Source organism: Nelusetta ayraudi, unplaced genomic scaffold (genome assembly GCF_046127955.1).
Source record: "Nelusetta ayraudi isolate G7.1 ecotype Tasmania unplaced genomic scaffold, CSIRO-AGI_Nayr_v1 ptg000018l, whole genome shotgun sequence".
NCBI classification, from domain to species: domain Eukaryota; kingdom Metazoa; phylum Chordata; class Actinopteri; order Tetraodontiformes; family Monacanthidae; genus Nelusetta; species Nelusetta ayraudi.
In genome coordinates this window covers 1,565,001-1,584,491 of record NW_027466068.1, presented here as the reverse complement: position 1 = coordinate 1,584,491, position 19,491 = coordinate 1,565,001, and the positions used below count along the sequence as shown (strand labels likewise).

Sequence of the window (19,491 nt, the reverse complement as noted above, 5' to 3'; positions counted from 1 at the left end):
CCTGGAGACAGCTTGGTCCACTTCCTCCTGGGCCCTCCACTTCCGCCCAGTGCGGACGGTCACCGCTGTGCCCTTCACTGCTTCGTCTCTGGACTCCCTCAGCTCGAGGACAAGGCGAACCTTCTCCTGTCTGTATCCTGTGCTGATGGACTTCAGAGGGAGTTGCAGGACGTTCTTGCCAAAGAAGCCGGTGTCTGAGAAACAGCGGGGCAGGCCCAACCACTTCCTGATGTAACTGTTTGAGATGCCATCCAGCTTACTGGTCGTGGAGGATGGTATTTCTCCCATTTTCAGTGGCCACATCACCCGATGGAAGAGTGTGACCTGGTAGCCCCACACCTTTAGCTTCCCAGGAAGTTGGCTGCTGTCTGTTTTGATCTTGGCAAGGCCCTCTCTTAGTTGTTTCTGCACCGTCCTCCCCATCTGCCTGTCCGAGAGCTCTGATGTGTACTCCCTCCCGAGGCTTCGGATGTGCTGCTCTGCTAGGAGTGGAATCTTCTCTCCTCCTGCTGTGAAGACAGTCCTGTCGTCCCTCACCCCTTTCCTGATTGAAAGGCTCCTGGACTTGGCTGGCTTGATCTTCATCCTTGCCCAGGCTGTCAGTTCATCGAAGCGCTTCAGGAGTCGTGCTGTACATGGAGCAGTTTGTAAGATGCTTGTTACGTCGTCCATTTACCCTCTGAGAGCGGGGAGTCTTGCTCCTGTTGGAGATTTCAGGCCTCTGGCCATCTGCCTCGCTCCGATGAGTAACACTTCGAATGCTGCCACGAAGAGAATGGGCGATATTGAGCAGCCCATGTCGATTCCGACCTCCAATCGCTGCCATCCCGTCATGATGTCATCTGCTGCGAAGCACATATGGAGGTTGTCGAAATACTTGCCGATGATGTCTCTGATGCACCCAGGAACGTGGAAAAAAATCCAGCGCAAACTCTACTAGCTTGTGTGGAACTCAGCCGTAGGCGTTTTCGAGGTCGAGCCATACCACGTGTAGGTCGCTTTTCTCTCTTTTGGTGCGCTGTATCTGCTCCCAGATCATGGATGCGTGCTCAACGCAACGCGGGAAATCTGGCAGCCCGCCTTTTTGACAACTTGTGTCGATGTAGCAGTTTTCCATGAGGAAGCTGACCATCCTTCTGGACACGACAGAGAAAAAGATTTTCCCCTCCACGTTCAGCAATGCAATCGGCCTGAACTGGCTGATTTTGGTGGAATTTTTCTCCTTAGGAATGAAAATTCCAACTGCCTTTTGCCACTCTGCTGGGATGGATTGCTTCTTCCACACAATGCGCATGAGCTTCCAGAGGATTTTTGACACCTGTGGGAAGTTCTTGTACAGCTTGTAAGTAAGCCCATTCGGTCCTGGTGCTGAGGCTGACCTTGCCCTTTTGAGGACCTCTTTAACCTCGCTCAGCCTGGGTGGGGAGGTGTCAAACGGGGTTTTTGGGGAGTCTGGACGTGCCACGTGGCCTGGTGAGCCAAGTGGTGTATCTTTGGCTGCGTCCGTGTACTGCCCCTTAATGTGTTGTTCCAGCTCCTCTTTCGAGATGGCTAGCTTACCGCTTCGCTTCTTGTCCAGCAGCTGATGGGCGTACCGGAAGGGGTCTTTGAAGAAGTCTTTTCTTTCCTTCTCCTTCCGTTTCCGGCGCCTCCTGAGTCTCTCTGCTCGACGTAGCTTGGCAAGCCTCTGCTTGAGATCGTCCCATAGTGCCTTGAGGCCTTCTTTTTCCTCTGGGGCTGCTTTCCTCCACCTCTTTCGCAGCTGGCGCCTATTGGATACGAGCTCCTCGATGTCTCTCTCCCTCCGTCCTTTCTGCCTCTGGGCTGTGGCTTTCTTGGTCCTGTACTCTCCAAACCTCTCTCTGCACTCCTCGTAGATGATGTTGCTCAGCAAGGTTAGTTTACGCTCAACCGTTCCTCGCAGGGAGTGCTCCAGCACTTCTTTCAGATGATCGTCGAGTCTGCGCCACTCGTCTTGGTTCTTCGCCTTTGGCCACTTGATCTTCACGCGCCTTTTTGGATGCTTGCGCAGGCTCTCTTGCTGTGCACCAGTCGGAGGGACAGTACAAACGTCCCTCTCAGGGACTGCCTCCATCTCCTCTCCTACTTCCACTGAGGTTGCCCTCTCAGCATTGCTGGATTGCGCTGCACTGTGGTTTGTCACCTGGCTTTGGGTCCCTTCCATCTGACCTGCCGAAGCAGTGCGGTCATGCTGGTTGGGAGTCCTCCCACACTTCATTCTCCCTTGATGGATGCGCAGTCCTTTGAATGACGTCACCTTCTGCCATCCGCATGGACACTTCCGGAGAAACTTCTCGTTGTCGTTATCCGTTCATCACTGTTTGATCCGTCAAATTAGGCCCATCTTCCATCCCGCCTCTCGGAGGGCCTTCGGGTTGTTTTCTCTTGAGTCACATTGAAAGCTGACCAAAAATCGCTCAAAATCCCGCCACAAAAATTAAAATGCCTCTAGCGACCCTCGAGGAAGGTCGAAATGACATGGGACAAAGACCCACGCGTTCGTTGGATACAGACCTACCTTCGGACACTCTGGCCTTTGACCCCTGAAAAACCGGAAGTGAGCTACTTTCACTTCTTTGAAATCATCCAGAATCACAGAACTCAACAGCCGTGAATGCTGCAAGTTTCAAACCTTTTATATGACACAGACTAGACTGTCAGAAGGTCAGTGTAAAAAGAACAGTCCGGATGCGTTGCACCGTTTTCATTTTATTGCCTTTTAAAGTTCATGTATGTCAAAACTGGCCAAAATCCAAAAAACACACCCAAAAACTAAAAATGCACGTAGCGCCCTCTGGGAACATGGAAAATTTGTGCAACAAAAACCCACGCGTTCGTCTCATCAAGCTCTACGTCGCGTATGCGCTAAATTTTGTCATCCGACAAACAGGAAGTGAGATATTTGAAATTGTTTGAGATCGCCCCAACGAAAAAAATAAAAGTCCCTTTTTTCACTGACTATACTACTATTTTTTCACTATAATTTACATTTGACAGCATCTTCCAAAAACAAACAAAAGAAAACGAGGTTGAAAAATCTGCATCATTTCCATAGACTTCTTTCAGCAGATGTCGCCTGGCGTCGGCAGAGGACGGGGGTCAATTGCAGGCGTTGGCAGCGGTCGGGGCTCATCAGGGGTTGCGTCAGCCACGGCGGCTCAGTCCCGCAAACGCTGCTTGCAGCTTTAATTATTATTATTATTATTATTATTATTATTATTATTATTATTATTATTATTATTACCACTATTATTATTATTATTTTGATGTCAGAATAACTGATTTTGCCTATAGTCTATCATAGATATAGTCTGTGCACATTAGATCAATAGGAACATTAAATATAACACAATAAACCAAGTATATCAGTAGGCATTTCCTCTAAGTCTTTCTGATAGTTTTCTACTGGCTGGTTTTCTACAAAAGTATAATGATATCCATATGAAATGATGGTTAGTTTTGGTGTGCCACCCCAAGATTTTAAGTGTCCCCATCTGGCCACCCCTATAAAAAATTCCTGGAGGCGCCACTGCACTTGGCTGCCCTGATTGCCCCACAATGTCTCTGTCGAAACAGACAAAGCTGATGCAGGGCAGTGTTGCCAGCTTGGCGACTTTCCCCCCCAACAAAAAGTCGCTATTCTCCCAATACCGAATTTTTTGTCAAAAGCAACTAGCGAGAACTCTAGCGACTTCTCCTGAATTGTTAATTATGCAAATTAGACAATGATGTCTTTTGATGACGTCCAGTGACTTTTTGGACAGCCAACAGCGACTTTCCTTACTGAGGAGTTGGCAACACTAATGCAGAGTGCAGAGTGCTGAAAGAACACGAACAAAGTAAAACAAAGAAAACAACTGGAAGTTGTTGTTATTTTTACGTTATTATCACCATACCATGATTCTACTGCTCCGGCCCGCTGGGGAAGAGATTTTCCTCTATGTGGCCTGTGAATCAAAATGAGTTTGACACCCCTGATATAGAGGAATATCGCTAAAGTGTCGTGAACGTGACGTACGAAGTCACGTGACCAGTTCACTGACCCGTGAAAATGGCGCCTTACGATTGGACGGAGGAGGAGACGGAATATTTTTTTTCCAAGTCATCAAAGGAAAAATTGAACAAGCGTTCTGGACAGCAAAGAAACGCCATTCGGTGGAAATGCCTGCAAATCCCAATCGTACTCTGTTGAAATATTAGAAATATGGCTTTCGTTTTGGGGAGAACAAATGGAAGCGCAACTACTGTGATGTCAGAGGTTAAGAAAACAGCCGTGTGACGCCCTCCACCAGGTCCAGCAGGCCCTCAACAGCATCATGACGGAGTACACCATGCTGGTGGTGGCCCACCGGCTCAGCACCATGTCACCACAACATCATTGTCATGGACAAGGGCGGCGTGGCCGAGCAGGGCTCGCACGCTCAGCTGATGGCGGCGGGGGCGGGGGGGCTCTACAGCAAGTTGGTGCAGAAGCAGCTGCTGGGTGGAGGCAGAGGCGGAGCCTCCCGACCCGCTGGAGCAGAGCCCGCTTCGGCGCCGGCAGCAGCTGGAGCGCTGGAGCAGCGGCAGCGGCGGCGGCAGCGACACAGAGCCTAGCATGCGCTACTGAAGGTGAACCGTAGGGGGAACCAAAGCTACCGAACTGCAGGCTCGTTTGGGACTGTCGTGGAGGTTCTTCTCAAGAACCACCACACACAGGTCTTTGCTGCTAGCTGCGCCTCCCCCCTCTGGTGAGACTAGGGAAATACACCAGTAGGAAGGCGTGATGAACCAAACACTCACTGCGGTTGTTCTACACCGTTCTCATCAGTCATGGTCAGTCTGTCGTGTCGCCAGTCAGCAGATCTATCCTGAGTTCACTCCATCCTGAGTTTCCTCATGAATGTGTGGCAAGATGTTTTCCTTCAACGGCTGCTTACACGCAGAATAAGAATGAATACCAGAGACAATTACATCTCTCCTGTGAGAGCCAATCAAAGACTGACACTAGCAGCGCTCGATTGGATGAATGATTGTGTCATGACTGAAAACAATCATACTAATTCCATATCAGAGCTGCATTAATGGCTCGTAACCTCATAAATAATGCTCATGATAAAAATATTTACATAAGCGAACTGTTGTTTTTGGAAAAGTAGGTTCAATCAATACCGTGTGTGTGTGTGTGTGTGTGTGTGTGTGTGTGTGTGTGTGTGTGTGTGTGTGTGTCTGTTGAAAAAGACCAAGTTGCATTTTGTTTTTTCTAATCCAATACGTCAATAAGAAAATTTCTAGACAAGAATGTGACTCGCACTATTCTGATCTGTGCAATATGTCTTTAATTAAATATGATTTTACTTGTAAAGACTCTCTTTCGATTGTTATGTCCTTTACTGGCTTGCTTGATTTGATTTGATTTGATTTATTTATTTCGAACATGTAAAGAAAGAAAGAGAATAAAAAGGAAACAAAATCAAAACACACACACAATGAATAAAGAACAGCAGGTAAGAATAAATAAGCAAAGACGAGTTCATGTTCAAAAAGGATTAGGAAGAAGTATGAACTTATATATACCTACTCCAAGGTATATATAAGTTGCTAAAAAAAAAAATAAATAAAAAAAATAAAAAAATTAAACAAACAAACAAACATGCTCGTTGATTAAAAAGGCTTATGTATGTTAAGCCCCTATTTCCGGACGGGCCGTGAAGGCAGCGCCGGACTACTTCCTGTTAGCGCAGCTCGCTCAGCTGTCACACACTCCGAACGGCGAGCGGACGACACACACATACACACACAAGGGCGCTGACACACACACATACACGGACCCCGAGAGGCAAAATGTCCAACTTTAACAACATATTCGGCGCCTACACGATGACTCAGCTCAACGAGATCCTAGAGGACGACGACAAACTCACCAAGATGGTGAACGAGATGGACGAGGTAGGCTGAGCTAGTCGGAGGCTAGGCTAACTGCTAGCTGCCGTCCCTCTGTTGTTTTCGCCCCACTCGACACCATTGTTGTGCTTTTTTTTTTTCTTTTTTTTTTTGCCAACATCCCCTCGGTGCTTTGACTGGGTTCATGGTGAATAGATATATGTATGCATATGTTTATGTTCCAGTGGTAAGCCGAGTGTTTGACACGTCCGTCGTGATCCGGTGTCAGCCAGTTAAATGTTGAACTCTGTAGGTTTGTAACAAGGCGTCGCGAACCGTGAAAACAGTGGCTCTGCCGTAAGAAAGGAGTCTCGCGAGTCTGTCGGACGCTGACATGATGAGTCATACCCGCTTTGACTTGGAAGAAACGCCATAAAAAATTCTCTCGACTTTTTATGAACTCCTCTAAAGAAAAGAAAAAAATGTATGTATATATATATAGGTAACTCTGGTGGACGAGCACTTCTCGGGAAAACGCAATCCAACTCGTCTCAAGTCAATGATTCACCATTGACCCGGCTCGGTGATGACGTCAGAGGTCGTCTCGCACTACTGGGCACGGACGCGCTGAATGAATGTGTTCAATGTGCGCCGCTGCACCGTGAGGCCTGTTGGTGGAAGTGGGCGACCCGAACTCAGACCGGGTCCAACCCGGTCTACTGTACCTGGACCATGGACATCCGGGTACCATGGAGCCTGTCTGGCCCCACCCCCTCTTCTCTTCTCAAGGCCCTCGCGCGATAAGCACCTGATAAGGCTCAGAAGTCCCAGTTTCAGCCGAGGTTCAACTTCACAGTTGTGTGTGTGTGTGTGTGTGTGTGTGTGTGTGTGTGTGTGTGTGTGTGTGTGTGTGTGTGTGTGTGTGTGTGTGTGTGTGTGTGTGTGTGTCACACTTTCATTGGTCCACATCCCCACTGATTGTCTCTGTGGTTTGGTTTTCCCACGGGTTACTGGGAGGGAGGGGCTTGTTTACTGTGAGGGTGCGACGGGTTACTGGGACTGATGGGAGAGTGTGACTCAAGTGAAGACATGCCTGAGCCCAGAAGGTGGAGGTGAGTGGAAATAAGAGGCTGACGGAGGTACGAGCTGTTGAACCAGAGTGTAGAAGGTCCCTCCCTCAGCTGAGTTGGGCTGCAGGATGTTTGAGCCTCAGGTAACGGCGTTCCTTCTCACTTTGCAAGACAAACCAAAGTTAAATGTGAAGCTTGACATTTGCATAATGCAGATGAAGCTGGTGCAGCTGCTCCTGTCCAGGTCTGGAGTTCAGAAGGTGTTGACCGTCTCTCACTTCGCCAGCAAACGGTTTGCTCCTGTTTTTGTGGGTCTGGGGCCTTTGCCGGGGGTGTGGTCAGAGGTCCAGGCCCATTGTGACATCACAAGGGGGTTGTTTTGATCTGAGTAAATGTGTCACTAACGATGGTGACGGAGAGGTCTCTGTAGCTCCTGTTTCTCCTCGTCTTTTATCTCTACGAGGCATCTTTTAGCGCTGGGTCAGCTTGCAGACAGAGCTGCTGCTCTAAAGATCTGCACCAATATTTCTCAGATAGATTCACCAGTCACAAGTTTTGACTGTCATCCTTCCTTTAAAAGCTCAAAACTTCATCAGACTTTTACAGAAAGTGCTCCTAGTTGACAGGGTTTGAAGTTCGAAAAATTGCAAAAGAAAATGTATCGTTTGGTGACTGACGTGGCGGAGGAGCTCAGTGAGGAGCCCACCGATTGGCCAGATGTTTGAGATACTCGTGGAGAAGCTGCTCCATGAGAAACTCCTCCAGCCACCAGCCATCAGCTGATGGAGCCGCCAGGACAGTTTCACCTCCACCTGACTTGGCAGCTTGTGGTTGCTGCTGTGGCCCAGTGTCAGCCAGTGACGTCACAACAGGGCAACAACACCAACCAGGTGTTACGTAAAAAGACGAGTGAGTCACGGTTACACAATAAAAGGAGCTGAATGGAATGCGGCCTTGGTGGTTGTCGGCCGCATCATCGTCTTATCAATCCAGCAGGAAGGATCCATGATCGTCTAACTGCTTCCTGGTTCCGCTGCTGCTGCTGCTGCTGCTGCTGCTGCTGCTGGCTCTGCCAGCCGAGACTCAGAGATGCCTTCTGGAAACTTGTTCAGTGTACATTTAGGAAAAGGAGCAGTGAAGATCCTGTCTGCATGATGTAACGCTGACTTTACAAGGATCATGTGCTCCCGAGTCAACACCGAGACACCACGAAGCTCCGCCTTCCGCATCGAGGACCTGTTTGATGAATGTTCAGGGTTGAGTTTTGCCTCCTGAGGTCCTGGGAACTGGCTGGTTGTCCAATGACTGGGAGGTTGGCGGTTCAAAATCCCACTCCATCCCAGTCTGTCGTTGTGTCCTTGGGCAAGACACTGAATCACATTGCCTGGTATGATTGTGGGTGGATGTTGGCTGGTGGTCGGAGGGGCCACGCTTCCGTCAGTCTGGCCCAGGGCAGCTGTGGCTTCACATGGAGCTCCACCACCACCAGTGTGGATGAATAATGGATTCAATGTAAAGTGAATCCAATCCATTATTATTATTATTGTTATTATTGTTATTGTTATTGTTATGAATGACTTGGTTTTCAGTTCCATGTGGAGAGTCTGACTGACTAGTTGACTGACTGACTGGCTGCCTGGCTGGCTGACTGGCCCGGTCTGCTTGTCTCTGCAGATGCAGGAGGTCCAGCAGAGCAAGGAGAGAACGCTGGTCAGCAACCGGACGCTGGCCGAGCAGAACCTGGTGCTGCAGCCTCAGCTGGAGCGCCAGAAGGAGCAGCTCACCCGCCGCTACCGCAGTCTGCAGGAGGGCTTCGAGTCCTTCCAGCTGCGCAAGTCCACCCTCGGTAGGTACTTCCCGCCTCTGACACCCTGCACACCGCCTCTTCGTTCTGCGTGCGTCGTCTGTGAGAGTCATCTGATTTTGTCACGTGCTGAGTTATCAGCTCAGAATCACAAGTTTGGAGCGCTCTCTGCAGCATCAGGTATCGAATTAAGGCCACTATGTCGAGTGGGTCTCCTGGATAAATAGATTGCAGCAGGACAGGGAAGTGTGTGTGTGTGTTGTGTGTGTTGTGTGTGTTGTGTGTGTGTGTGTGTGTGTGTGTGTGTGTGTGTGTGTGTGTGTGTGTGTGTGTGTGTGTGTTGACATTGTTGCTGAGCAGCAGCAGCCTGAGACCAGTCTGACCGGTTCTGGCTTCCCAGTCGGTGACCATGGCCCTTGTTTTCCAGCGGGGGGCACTGTCTCTCAGGACAGCTCCGGTCCTCGTGCCCTTGTTGACGCGTCAGTTGTTGTGCAGCTCTCAGAATAGGCCTCAGCTCGGAGCTCCGCGTCTGAGAGGCTGCCAGTGATCTCAGTGTCAAATATTCTGCTTCAAAGGCAGACTGAACGGACACACACACACACACACACACACACACACACACACACACACACACACACACACACACAGTCTGAGCAGCTCACCAAGACAGAACATTTATTTCCTAAATCATCTGCGCGTGGTTCATTATGTGTCAATCAATCAATCAATCAGTCGGTAAATTGGCGAAGCGCTAAATCACACGCAGAGGCGTCTGGGAAGCGTTTAAGCTCCATCCGTCCTCAAATCAATCAGCCAATCAGATCAGAGTCTGTCCCCACTGGTGTCGCCAGTCAGGAGCAGCCTCCAGTTGGTTCCTGTTGGTTCCTGTTGGTTGGGAATAACGATGGTGGATGGAATCTGACCAGACTGAGAAGTCACAGCTTGTGCTTGGTTGTGATCTTCTGGGGTTTAAGGAGCGGTGGCGGCCAGCTCAGTGTTCAATATATATCAGACCCGAGCTGTCTGTCATTCAGTCGTCGCTCTGTTCTGCTTCCTGGAAGTGGGTCATGTGACTGATCTCCCAAAAAGAGAAATTTAACCGAGTGAATTTTGCCTCGTCGGCGGTGACGACGGCAGTCAGTGGTGGAGCTCTGTTGTGCCTGCCGGACGAACTTCACTTGGATGTGGGTTAGTCAGGGACACACACACACACTCCTGCCCTAGTTATGGATTTGCAGAGCAGCTGGGGGAGGACAGTGATGCTCAAAGCTAAGAGAGACGAGGCGTCTGACCCACATGGAACATCAGCGTGCAGTGGACACACACACACACACACACACACACACACACACACACACACACTTGACGCTGTGGAGACGGTCGGTTGCCAAACAGGTTGCCAGTTGTTTGTGTTTCGCAGGTGAGCCGCTGACGTCACACAGAAGATTCTTATTCAGTCCCACTTCCTGTTGAGCAGCTGCAGTCAACGTGTCAGCAGGAACCTGGCTGAGTGCAGTGAACCTCTCCACAAAGCACTGCTGAAACCCACTTCATCCAATTAACCTGTTTTTTTTGTTTTTTTTTAAATAATAAAGTCTTATCTCTAGTGTCATGTGGGCGAAGTCTACTCAGACAGAGGGACGCTCGCACTGGCGAGATGTCAGTGAACGCACCGCTGCTGCTGCCGCTGCTGGCAGCTGTCTGGGATTCCTCTGCCACATCTGTCATAAGTCACAGCAGCTGTTTTTCATTCCCGGTCTAGATGACTGCTGGGTGCTGCTAGTAATGAGTGGCAACGGCTCCAAGATACACAAACTGATTAAATCATTTTGCAAAAAAAAAAAAAAAATTAAAAAGAATGAGGCAACGGCTACCATGACAGTTTTTTGGGCAAAATAAAAGCAATATTTTTAAAATGTTGTCCTGCGAGATTTAACAAGAGTTACGTTTGCTTTTGTTTGTTTACATGTTGTTGGCCGTCCAGAACGGTTGTTTTATTTTTCTCTTTGATGACTTGTAAAAAATACTCCAGTCCAATCATAATTTGCCATTTACCTCTATATTCCTCTATATGGATTAGTCTGGAAAAACCACCTCATGAGAGTCAAAACCTTTCAGCCATATTGGAGAGGTTGAGCTTTAGTTTCCAATACTAGGTTTTATTGCCATATTTAGGTTTTGCACAATTCTGGGTGTGATGGAAACACAGCTAGTGATGCTTTAATGTGAGTTTTTAATTTCCCTTTTTCTTTTGTGTGTGCAGACCATAAATCAGGAAACACGTCGCTGGACACCCTGCTGGCGCTGCTGCAGGCTGAGGGAGCCAAGATAGAGGAGGAGACAGAGGTCAGTGTTGTCAGCGCCCCCTGCTGGAAGGTGCTCCTCTACCTTTCACAAGGCCACGCCCACCTGTGGCACCCGTCTGTTGTTGCTGTTGTCTTCACCTTTGTCTGCCGATTGTTTCATTCCGCCCCTGAGTCTGCCAGGCCACCAGTGACACTCGGTGGTCACACCGGGGATTGCAATGCTCCACTCCAGCCTTTTCTGTTGGAACTTGGAGTCTGTGACCCCTGTTTCTTCTGTTTATCAGCCTCAGCAGTCTCAGGTTCTAGTCGGTGCTGCAAGCACGGCCACGAGGCAAGCTGACGTCCCGTGACGCCAAGGATCAGATGCACTGCTTGGCGACGTCGGAGTCCTGTGCAGAGTGTTTGAATGTCGGCGGTTGAGTTGTGGTTGTGCGTCTCTCACATGTGCCTCCACACGCTTTAATTAACCAAAATATTAGAGAGAGAGAGAGAGAATTCCCCCACATGATTAGTTTAAAAAAAAAAATGTATATATTCCAGAAGGAAACTGAAAATATTCTGTTAAAATGGCCCCTATTGACTACACACTCGCAACCAACAGTTTGGACTCAGCCGATGGATTTAATGTCTTCTCTTTCATTCTCATGAATATTGACGTTGCGGTTTCTCACTGAAGGCATCGAAACACACTCGGAAATATGGAGGAAACGGTCAAAGTGTCAACGGTCACCCGCTGTCACCCGCTCATTGGTTAATCAGTCATCGGCCTATCATGCGAGTACTTGCACGCGTCTGTTCGCCTGTTGGAAGATGATGGGAGAAGCTAGCTTAGCCAACGCTAGTTCACTGAGCTAGTCAGTGAATTCCAGCCCCTGTCAATACCAGCGTTGATACTGAACTGCAGTTCCACATTGAAGCTGTAAGAAGCCTGGTGAAGGTGTTTCACTGTGCACACACTGAATAGAACCCTGACTTAATACACCGTCATATTGCCACAGATGAATCCTTTTGTGTGTCATTATTGTGATGCATTGCTGTCAGAGTTCCACAGTATGACACAGGTGTGAAGATTGAAGCCAGTGAGGTTGAGTCCAGACCAGGTGGTGAAACTAAAGACCCATTGAAAAAATGATCCGTCGATGAGTCGACAAACAAGAATAACGCTCGGTTGCAGCACTGTTTGTGAGTGACGTGCGTGTGTTTGGTCCTCCTGCGCAGAACATGGCCGACTCCTTCCTGGACGGCGAGGTGACCCTGGACTCCTTCGTGGACTCGTACCAGAGCGACCGCAAGCTGGCCCACCTGCGGCGGGTGAAGATCGAGAAGCTGCAGGAGATGGTGCTGCAGGGCCAGCGGCTGCCCCAGGCCTCTGTCTCCTCCTCCCGCTCCCAGGACCTGGTGGCGCTGGCGTCCAGGGCCCCGCCCTCCTCCGACTCCGCCTCCTCCCCCTCCCCCATGGCCCAGCCCAGGAGGAAACCCCCGGCCCCGCCCTCGCAGCCCGCTCCGACCACGACCCCGCCTCCCAGCACCGCCCCGCCCCCGGCCGCCTTCTACTCGCCGTACCCGCCCATCCCGCCGCGGACGGGCCAGCCCTTCCCCAGCGTCCCCGCCGGCTACCCCTCCCCCTACCTGTCCCAGTACCCCCCCGCCCTGCCGCAGAGGCCCGCCCCCCAGCGCCTCACCCCGCAGCCCGGCTTCATCATGCAGTAGAGGACCGCCGGAGCTCCTCCCACAGCACTTTCTCCAACTCCTCCTCCCTCCTTGAACGGCCCCTCCCCCGCCAGAGGAGCATCAAAAAGAAGGCAGAGCTACGCTGGCTGGCTGGCTGAGGGCCAACCCCCTTGGAAGAGCGCGACTCCTCCTCCTCCTCCTGCTCCTCCTCCAGCAGCACTTTTTCTCCCGGCCGTGACCTCAGCTCTCTCGGCCAATCAGCAGCCACTTTGGAAAAAATAAAAGGCTTTGATTGGCCGCTGCCATCGATTAAAAAAACAAACAAACAAACAAAAAAAGCACCAACCTCCTGTTTAAGGTTTATGCAACATAAGAGACCCTGAGCTACTGTGGAGTTTCTATACAATCTCTCTCACACACACACACACACACTCAGGAGAAGTTGTGTGTGTGTGTGTGTGTGTGTGTGTGTGTGTGTGTGTGTGTGTGTGTGTGTGTGTGTGTGTGTGTGTGTGTGTGTGTGTGTGTCTGCGCTGTGATTCAGCCTCTTGTTGTTTTTCTGTCCTTATTTACAAGGTACTTTGGAAAAATCCAAATCTTCTGTATGTTTTATCCTACTAACAGAGTTTCATTAATACTGGCCAAGGCAGACAGACAGACAGATGGACGGACGGGCATGGCCAACCGGAAGGAAGGCCATTGGTCCTGCTCAGGATGTGGGCGTGGCCGACTGTCGTGCGGTCAGGACTGATAGCGTTTCAGCCACAAGGTGTCGGTCCCAGTCTGCTGTTGTCATGCAACACTCCACCTCCCCTCCTGCCCCCTGCCCCGCCTCCAGCCAGCCAGGCAGGCTGGACCGGCCGAGAGGTCACATGACTCTGATCTGCTCAGGCTGGCCAACCAAAGACTCGTCTCTCTCTCTTCTCAGCGTGGCTCAGGTTCGTTTCCTCTCCCGTCACTCCAGACATATCTGCCGCTGCGCTGAGCCTCCCGTCACTCCTCCTCTTAAGGCTGGGCTCCAGGGGGACACCTGCTGGTGCACTGGGGTTATTTTATTTCTTTGTACAGGCTGGGCTTGAGGAGGACACTTGCTGGTGCATTGGGACTTTTTTTTTTTTCTTGGTGCGTCTCCTCCCTCCGGGGCTGCTGTCGCTGTGCACTGATGACGAAGAGCCACGAGTGCCTACAACACGCTGACGTTGACCACGTCCTGCTGACTCCTCCTCCTCCTCCTTGTCATCTCCTCCTCCTCCCTGCTGCTCACTCCAACAGGAAGTGGAAGTGGGGAGCAACAGGAAGCTGCAGGCTGGAGATGGGACTCCTCTCCCTTCTCGTCCTCTCTGCTGTGTGCAGTTTGTCCGGGTGTGTTTGCTTTTGTGCGTCCTTTTTGCATGTGTCGTCGTGCCGTGTCGTGAGACGACGGGGCTCTGACAGAGCTCCATAATCTCTGAGATCAGCGGCGCGCCCTGCTGGACGGACGGGAGCGAAGCGCCGGCTGGGCTTTTTAGGAGGATTTTCTAGCGACTAACCCAGCGTCTAATTGTCGGTGCATGGCCTTCGCTCTCTGTTCACTCTCCAGAGTGCGCTTTCAATATTTTTTTATTTTATTTTTGTAGTCACCGAGCCTCCTTCTTAGTTGTGAGCCCCTCTCCCGACTGTTTCCATGGTGTGTTTTCTATGTGACTGGTGACATTCTTCAGTGTGATGTTGTAGCTATTTACTCATTAACGAATGTTTTCCGTGGACTTTAATGCTATTTTCCAGTTCAATAAATCTTACATTTTTGTACCGGTTTCACTCAGTGGCTGTGTTTTGTCCTTAGGAAATGTTGTTTTTGTTTTTTTCTTAAACGGCAAGATTTTGAGTTGGTACGCTGTTGCTGTAGCCTCGTACAATTAGACAAATGTGCTGGGAAAAAAGAAATAAAAGACCAAATTTTATTGGCAAAAAAATTATCATCAATATTTTAATTTGAAAAATCTTGTAGCATTTGTGTACAATCTGACAGAACAACCCCTCCCCCCTGATAAAACATGGTGATTTATATGTAATAATACTAATAAGAACAACAACGGTAGCGCAAGGACATCATAATCAGCGTTTTCCTATTTACTGTCACTTTTTTTTCTTTTTTTTTCACTGTCATTGTCTAAACAGCTGAAGCTCATTAATGGAAATGCTTATATTTACTGTGACTATATTTTATTTAATCTCACTATGGCAGCTGAAAAAATGCTTTTTATGGTGATGCAGTTTAATTTGCACCTGCTCCATCAGTAGGTCTACAAACAATGTATATATTTCATTAATTCATAAGACCATTAATTATTGTTAGGGTGATAAATCTGTTGCGGACTGAAAATGTTTTTGTTTTTAAAAGGAAAACAAACAAACATTATATGGAATGTGGATAACTTATTTACTTTTTCATTTTTTCGAATGTGGATAGCTTTTATTTGTATTCATTTAATTGTTGGAATGTGAATGATACGTAAAAGGATTAAGGCAAGAAGGAGATTTTTATTATAAGTTTATAAATTTTCATTTTGAGTTTTAAGTAAGTAAGTAAGCAGGAAACTTCCTCCACTAAGCTTGTCTAGCTCGCCTTTTGACTTCATTCTCGACGTTTCCACTTTAACCTTGGAATTTCAACTTTACGTTGAAATTTCTACTTTACTCCTACAAAATTTCGACTTTACTCCTACAAAATTTCACAATTTCATTCACCAAATTCTCAACTTTATTCTTGAAATGTCCACTTTATTCTCAAAACTTCGACTTGAATCTCGAAATCGTTGAAATTTCAATTTCATTCACGAAATTTCAACATTATTCTCAAAAATGGGAATTTAAAATATATATATATATATATATATTTCCTCTTCTTGTGGCCCTAATTTTCTTTCGTACTTTGGTACGTAAATAACTGTTGTACGCGAAAGTGAGAAAAATTACGTCTCCCGTTTTTTTTGGTTGTGCATTTAATTAAAAACAGAAGGAAAAAGAAAAGAAAAGAGAGAAACCCCGAGCGAGACCACGTGACACGTTTCCATAGTTACGTCAGCTCCTCCACCATGTTGTAGGAACTCCAGCGCCGCCCGCTCCTCCTCACTCACTCACTCAACCGCTCAGATTAGGCTCTAATCCCAGAAGGGGAGACAGACGCTCCGCCAAGACGCCGGGAGCCTCCTTCACTTCACGGTCTCTTTCCGGTCGGGACTCTCAGCGGACGGACAACCGGACCTGCTGCTGCTGTTGCCGCCGCTGACTTCTGCCCCCTCCTCCCGTTGCGAGTGGTCGCTCCGCCGTGCGGAAGATGAGCCGGCGGTCTGCCGCTGCCGCCCTCCCCGCCTGTCCGCCGCCGACTTGCGGATACGTGAAGATGTTAGCCGGCTAACTAGCTGGAAAAGAGTCACTAAATCGGATTAGCCGCTAACACAAGGCTCCCTCCGGGCAACAGCCAGGTATTTTCTCCCTGTCGCTGTTCTCAAACAGCAACAACTGTCGACTCGTCTAATATATATTATAATATTTATCCCCGCTCCAGATATTCTGTCAACATAAACACTTAATAGATATACATATATTTGCCAACTCGGGGAAGAAGAAGGAAAATAAGAAGAAAAATGTCGAAGCGAGCTAGGCTAGCTGATTAGCCCCTGTCGGAGGAGCGGCAGGAGCTCCGGTGTTGAGCTCACTTTCTACCCGGACTGACGGTGACAGGAGGAGGGAAGACGCTGAATTTAACTCCCCGGAGAAGAGAAGGGGAGAAAAGCGGAGGTGAGAGCCGCCCTGCTGGGCTACTAGCTGCTCCGCCGGAGCAGGAGGAGGAGCAGCAGCAGCAGCAGGAGGAGGAGGACCAGGACCAGGGTTTGTTTTGAAGACCTGACAATTAGAACCCCGAGACCAGACCAAGATGTCGGGGAAGGATAAAGACAAGCAGGAGAAACAGTCCACGACGGAGCGGCTGGTGAAAGGTGAGTCACACAGTAACACCTGTAGCTTCTAGAAGGAGCTTCCCCTTGCTGTCAGCAGCAGCAGCAGCAGGAGGGGGTCTGATAGAACAGCCTCAAAGTTGTTTATGGAGGATCATAAATCATTTTGACTGACTTTTCCCTTGTCTAAATCTGTGGGACGTTTATGAGATCAGATCAGATATCAGATGTTATGGTTGCACCATGTCAGACAGGTGAGAGGCTCCACAGGCTCCCCACAGGTCAACCTTTGACCTTTAGATGAGGGAGCTGGTCCAGGATGTGTGAGGCTGCAGGGTTCTGCTCAGGTTACCATCCAGGAAGAGCTCCCCCATCCTCCAGGCTCCTCTGACCCTGGAGGGGGCTTACCAGGGGGAGGTGTGTGTGTGTGTGTGTGTGTGTGTGTGTGTGTGTGTGTGTGTGTGTGTGTGTGTGTGTGTGTGTGTGTGTGTGTGTGTGTGTGTGTGTTGCTGTGAAACACAATCAGAGGGAATGTAAATGGTGCAAATTGCTGCTGCTGTATTTATTCTCTGGCTGAATGACGGCGGCCTGCAGCTGCTGCTGCGCCTCTTGTGTAAGTCGACGGTCGAGTTTGTTCTGGTGCCCTGATGCTGGAGGAGGTTGGAGGGTGGAAGTGGTGGAGCTCCATCATCTCACCTGGTGGATGGCCGCTAGGTCCACGTGTGTCTTCCTTCCTTCCTTCCACCTCAACTGTTTGTAGCTCAGCGGCCGTTGAACCCAACAAAGCGGAGGTGTGTGATTGTGAAGGTTACGGGCTGCAGCGGTCGTTGTGTTTTTGTTTTGTATGCAGCTCGTTGACACTCAACATGTTCCAGATGAGAAGAGACGAGAAGATGCCACACACACGAGCAGATCCGGAACCACGTCACTGTTTGACACACAGTGGGAACAGAGTCAAAGCCAGTAGCGATGCATTCAGTGGTAATTGGAGCTTTTCTGAAGTGGACGTCTCTTGGCATCATACAGTGCATCTGTAGGCGGGACAGCCTCCTTGTCACTGCCGTGTGTGTGTGTGTGTGTGTGTGTGTGTGTGTGTGTGTGTGTGTGTGTGTGTGTGTGTGTTCATTAAACATTAATGCTAATTAGAGCAGGCGCTCTTTAATAAGACAAGACGGCGGTGCCTGTGGCATCATTATGTATATAAAACTATACATTCTGTTGTCTATCTACCTCTCTATCTGTCTATCTATCTATCTATCTGTCTATCTGTCTATCTGTCTATCATTTATTCATTTTGGGTGTGTGTGAAAAATGAGCAGCCAGCTTCCGACTTCCTGTCTTCCTCGCTGGCTGCGCTGTTGGTTTGAATCAGACTCTGTGTGTGTGTGTGTGTGTGTGTGTGTGTGTGTGTGTGTGTGTGTGTGTGTGTGTGTGTGTGTGTGTGTGTGTGTGTGTGTGTGTGTGTGTGTGTGTGTTCCTCTAATCGCCGCCGAACCGGGACGGCTCATTGGCAGCTGCTACTCTGTTTGTTCAGGCTGAAAGTGGTGACGGACGTGGTGTGTGGGGGTGTGGTTATCTGTGTGGGGGCGTGGCCTGTGACGGCTGCAGGTAAACAGGACCTGGGATCTGGCGGCTAATAGGAGCTTTCGCTAATCTGGTCTTAAGGCTGCTCCCTCGGCTTACTGCCGGCCGCCTCACAACCTCACAAGCACTTAGCGTTTATTTATACCACGCTGACCAGGGCCCTGGCCCCGCCCACTCAGAGCCTTGTTCCCGCCCACTCAGGGCCTTGGTCCCGCCCAGCCAGCCAGCCAGCCAGCCAGCCAGTTGCCCTCCACCCTCCACCAGGATGTAGTCCTAGCTAGTGTTGTAGTCCTGGAGGTTGGTCCTGGTCTCCAGACCACTTTTTAAGGGTCTCGGTCTCGGAGGCATTTCTACTGGGTCTGGTCTGGTCTGGGTCTGGGACTGGACGGACTGGGTTTTTTTTGGTCCAGACCAGTGGAGACTCAGCCAACACTGTAATAACACGATAATAACAGAAAAGACTCCCGCTGCTGCCGTTTTACGCCCTGGTGGTGACACCCAGAGTGACACCCTGCCCCCTCAGTCCTCGTTCAGTTATTTTTTGTTTGATGAAGCAAAGTTGATTTTTGACAATGGTTGAAAATAGTTGGCAAAGCAGCAAAGTGTTCAAGGAAATGAAAAGACACCTTGCTGGAAAGAGGCGCTGCTGTTCCACTGGGATTGAAAAGAGATTCTGGTCATTTTTCTGTTTTGCTGTTATTCTTCTTTGATATCTTCAGTCTTGGTCTGGTCTCCAGACTCCAGACTCTCTGGTCTTGATGAGGTCTTGGTCTCTGTTGGTGCCGTCGGGACTACAACACTGGTCTCAGCACATGCAGCACTGCTCCATGTGCTTCAGAGCGTCCTCCAGAGACCTGCCCTGTGCTACAAGTCATTAGCGCCTTTTTTTTTCTTTCTTCATCTTCTTCTGCTTCCTGTTGCACTTTGATCGACCCTGTGTGGGCCTGAGCGCCGCCACCACTGGCTCCATCCGTCCTTCTCTCCCTCCCTCCATCCTGCCCCCCCCACCCTCCCTCCGTCCTTCTCTCCCTCCCGCTGCTGCTTGTTACGCTTCCATTTCCTTGGGGCTCCTGCAGGTAATTATGACAGATGCTGATCAGATGACCTGATGGCGGTGCCTCTGATTCGCAGTCAAACAACGTCCACAAACTGGTCGCGCGAGCGCCCCCTGCTGGACTGTAAGCAGCAGCAAAATCGATTCGTGTGAGAATTGCGATTCTTCTCTTCTCTGATTTCTG

At 49.5% G+C, this 19,491-nt stretch overlaps 2 protein-coding genes and 1 long non-coding RNA gene across 5 annotated transcripts in view; 2 read left to right on the top strand and 1 right to left on the bottom strand.

The window, feature by feature from the left end:
* The window catches only part of LOC142887826 (uncharacterized), a 179,986-nt gene that overhangs the window by 146,333 nt on the left and 14,162 nt on the right, over window positions 1–19,491 (bottom strand). The gene's annotated exons all lie outside the window — the stretch shown is intronic.
* vps37ba (VPS37B subunit of ESCRT-I a) lies at window positions 5,727–14,527 on the top strand. The gene is made up of 4 exons (XM_076025694.1): window positions 5,727–5,949; window positions 8,628–8,799; window positions 11,021–11,103; window positions 12,282–14,527. Exons 1-4 carry the CDS (start codon window positions 5,845–5,847, stop codon window positions 12,771–12,773), a joined length of 852 nt encoding a protein of 283 aa, XP_075881809.1. The 5' UTR covers window positions 5,727–5,844; the 3' UTR covers window positions 12,774–14,527.
* LOC142887815 (serine/threonine-protein phosphatase 2B catalytic subunit gamma isoform-like) overlaps window positions 15,762–19,491 on the top strand; it is a 19,685-nt gene continuing 15,955 nt past the window's right edge. Inside the window, exon 1 of one of the 3 annotated variants that reach the window (XM_076025686.1) lies at window positions 15,762–16,711. In XM_076025686.1, coding sequence (XP_075881801.1) covers window positions 16,651–16,711 — 61 coding nt within the window. In that variant the 5' untranslated portion in view covers window positions 15,762–16,650. The remainder of the gene's footprint in view (window positions 16,712–19,491) is intronic. The other 2 variants (XM_076025685.1, XM_076025687.1) reach the window with 2 other exon arrangements.

Bases quoted from the DNA above. Each gene is read 5' to 3' on its own strand.
- vps37ba (XM_076025694.1), top strand. From the start codon at position 5,845: ATGTCCAACTTTAACAACATATTCGGCGCCTACACGATGACTCAGCTC. The intron at 8,800-11,020 runs GTAGGTACTTCC...TTGTGTGTGCAG, and splicing joins GCTGCGCAAGTCCACCCTCG to ACCATAAATCAGGAAACACG. The intron at 11,104-12,281 runs GTCAGTGTTGTC...CCTCCTGCGCAG, and splicing joins AGATAGAGGAGGAGACAGAG to AACATGGCCGACTCCTTCCT.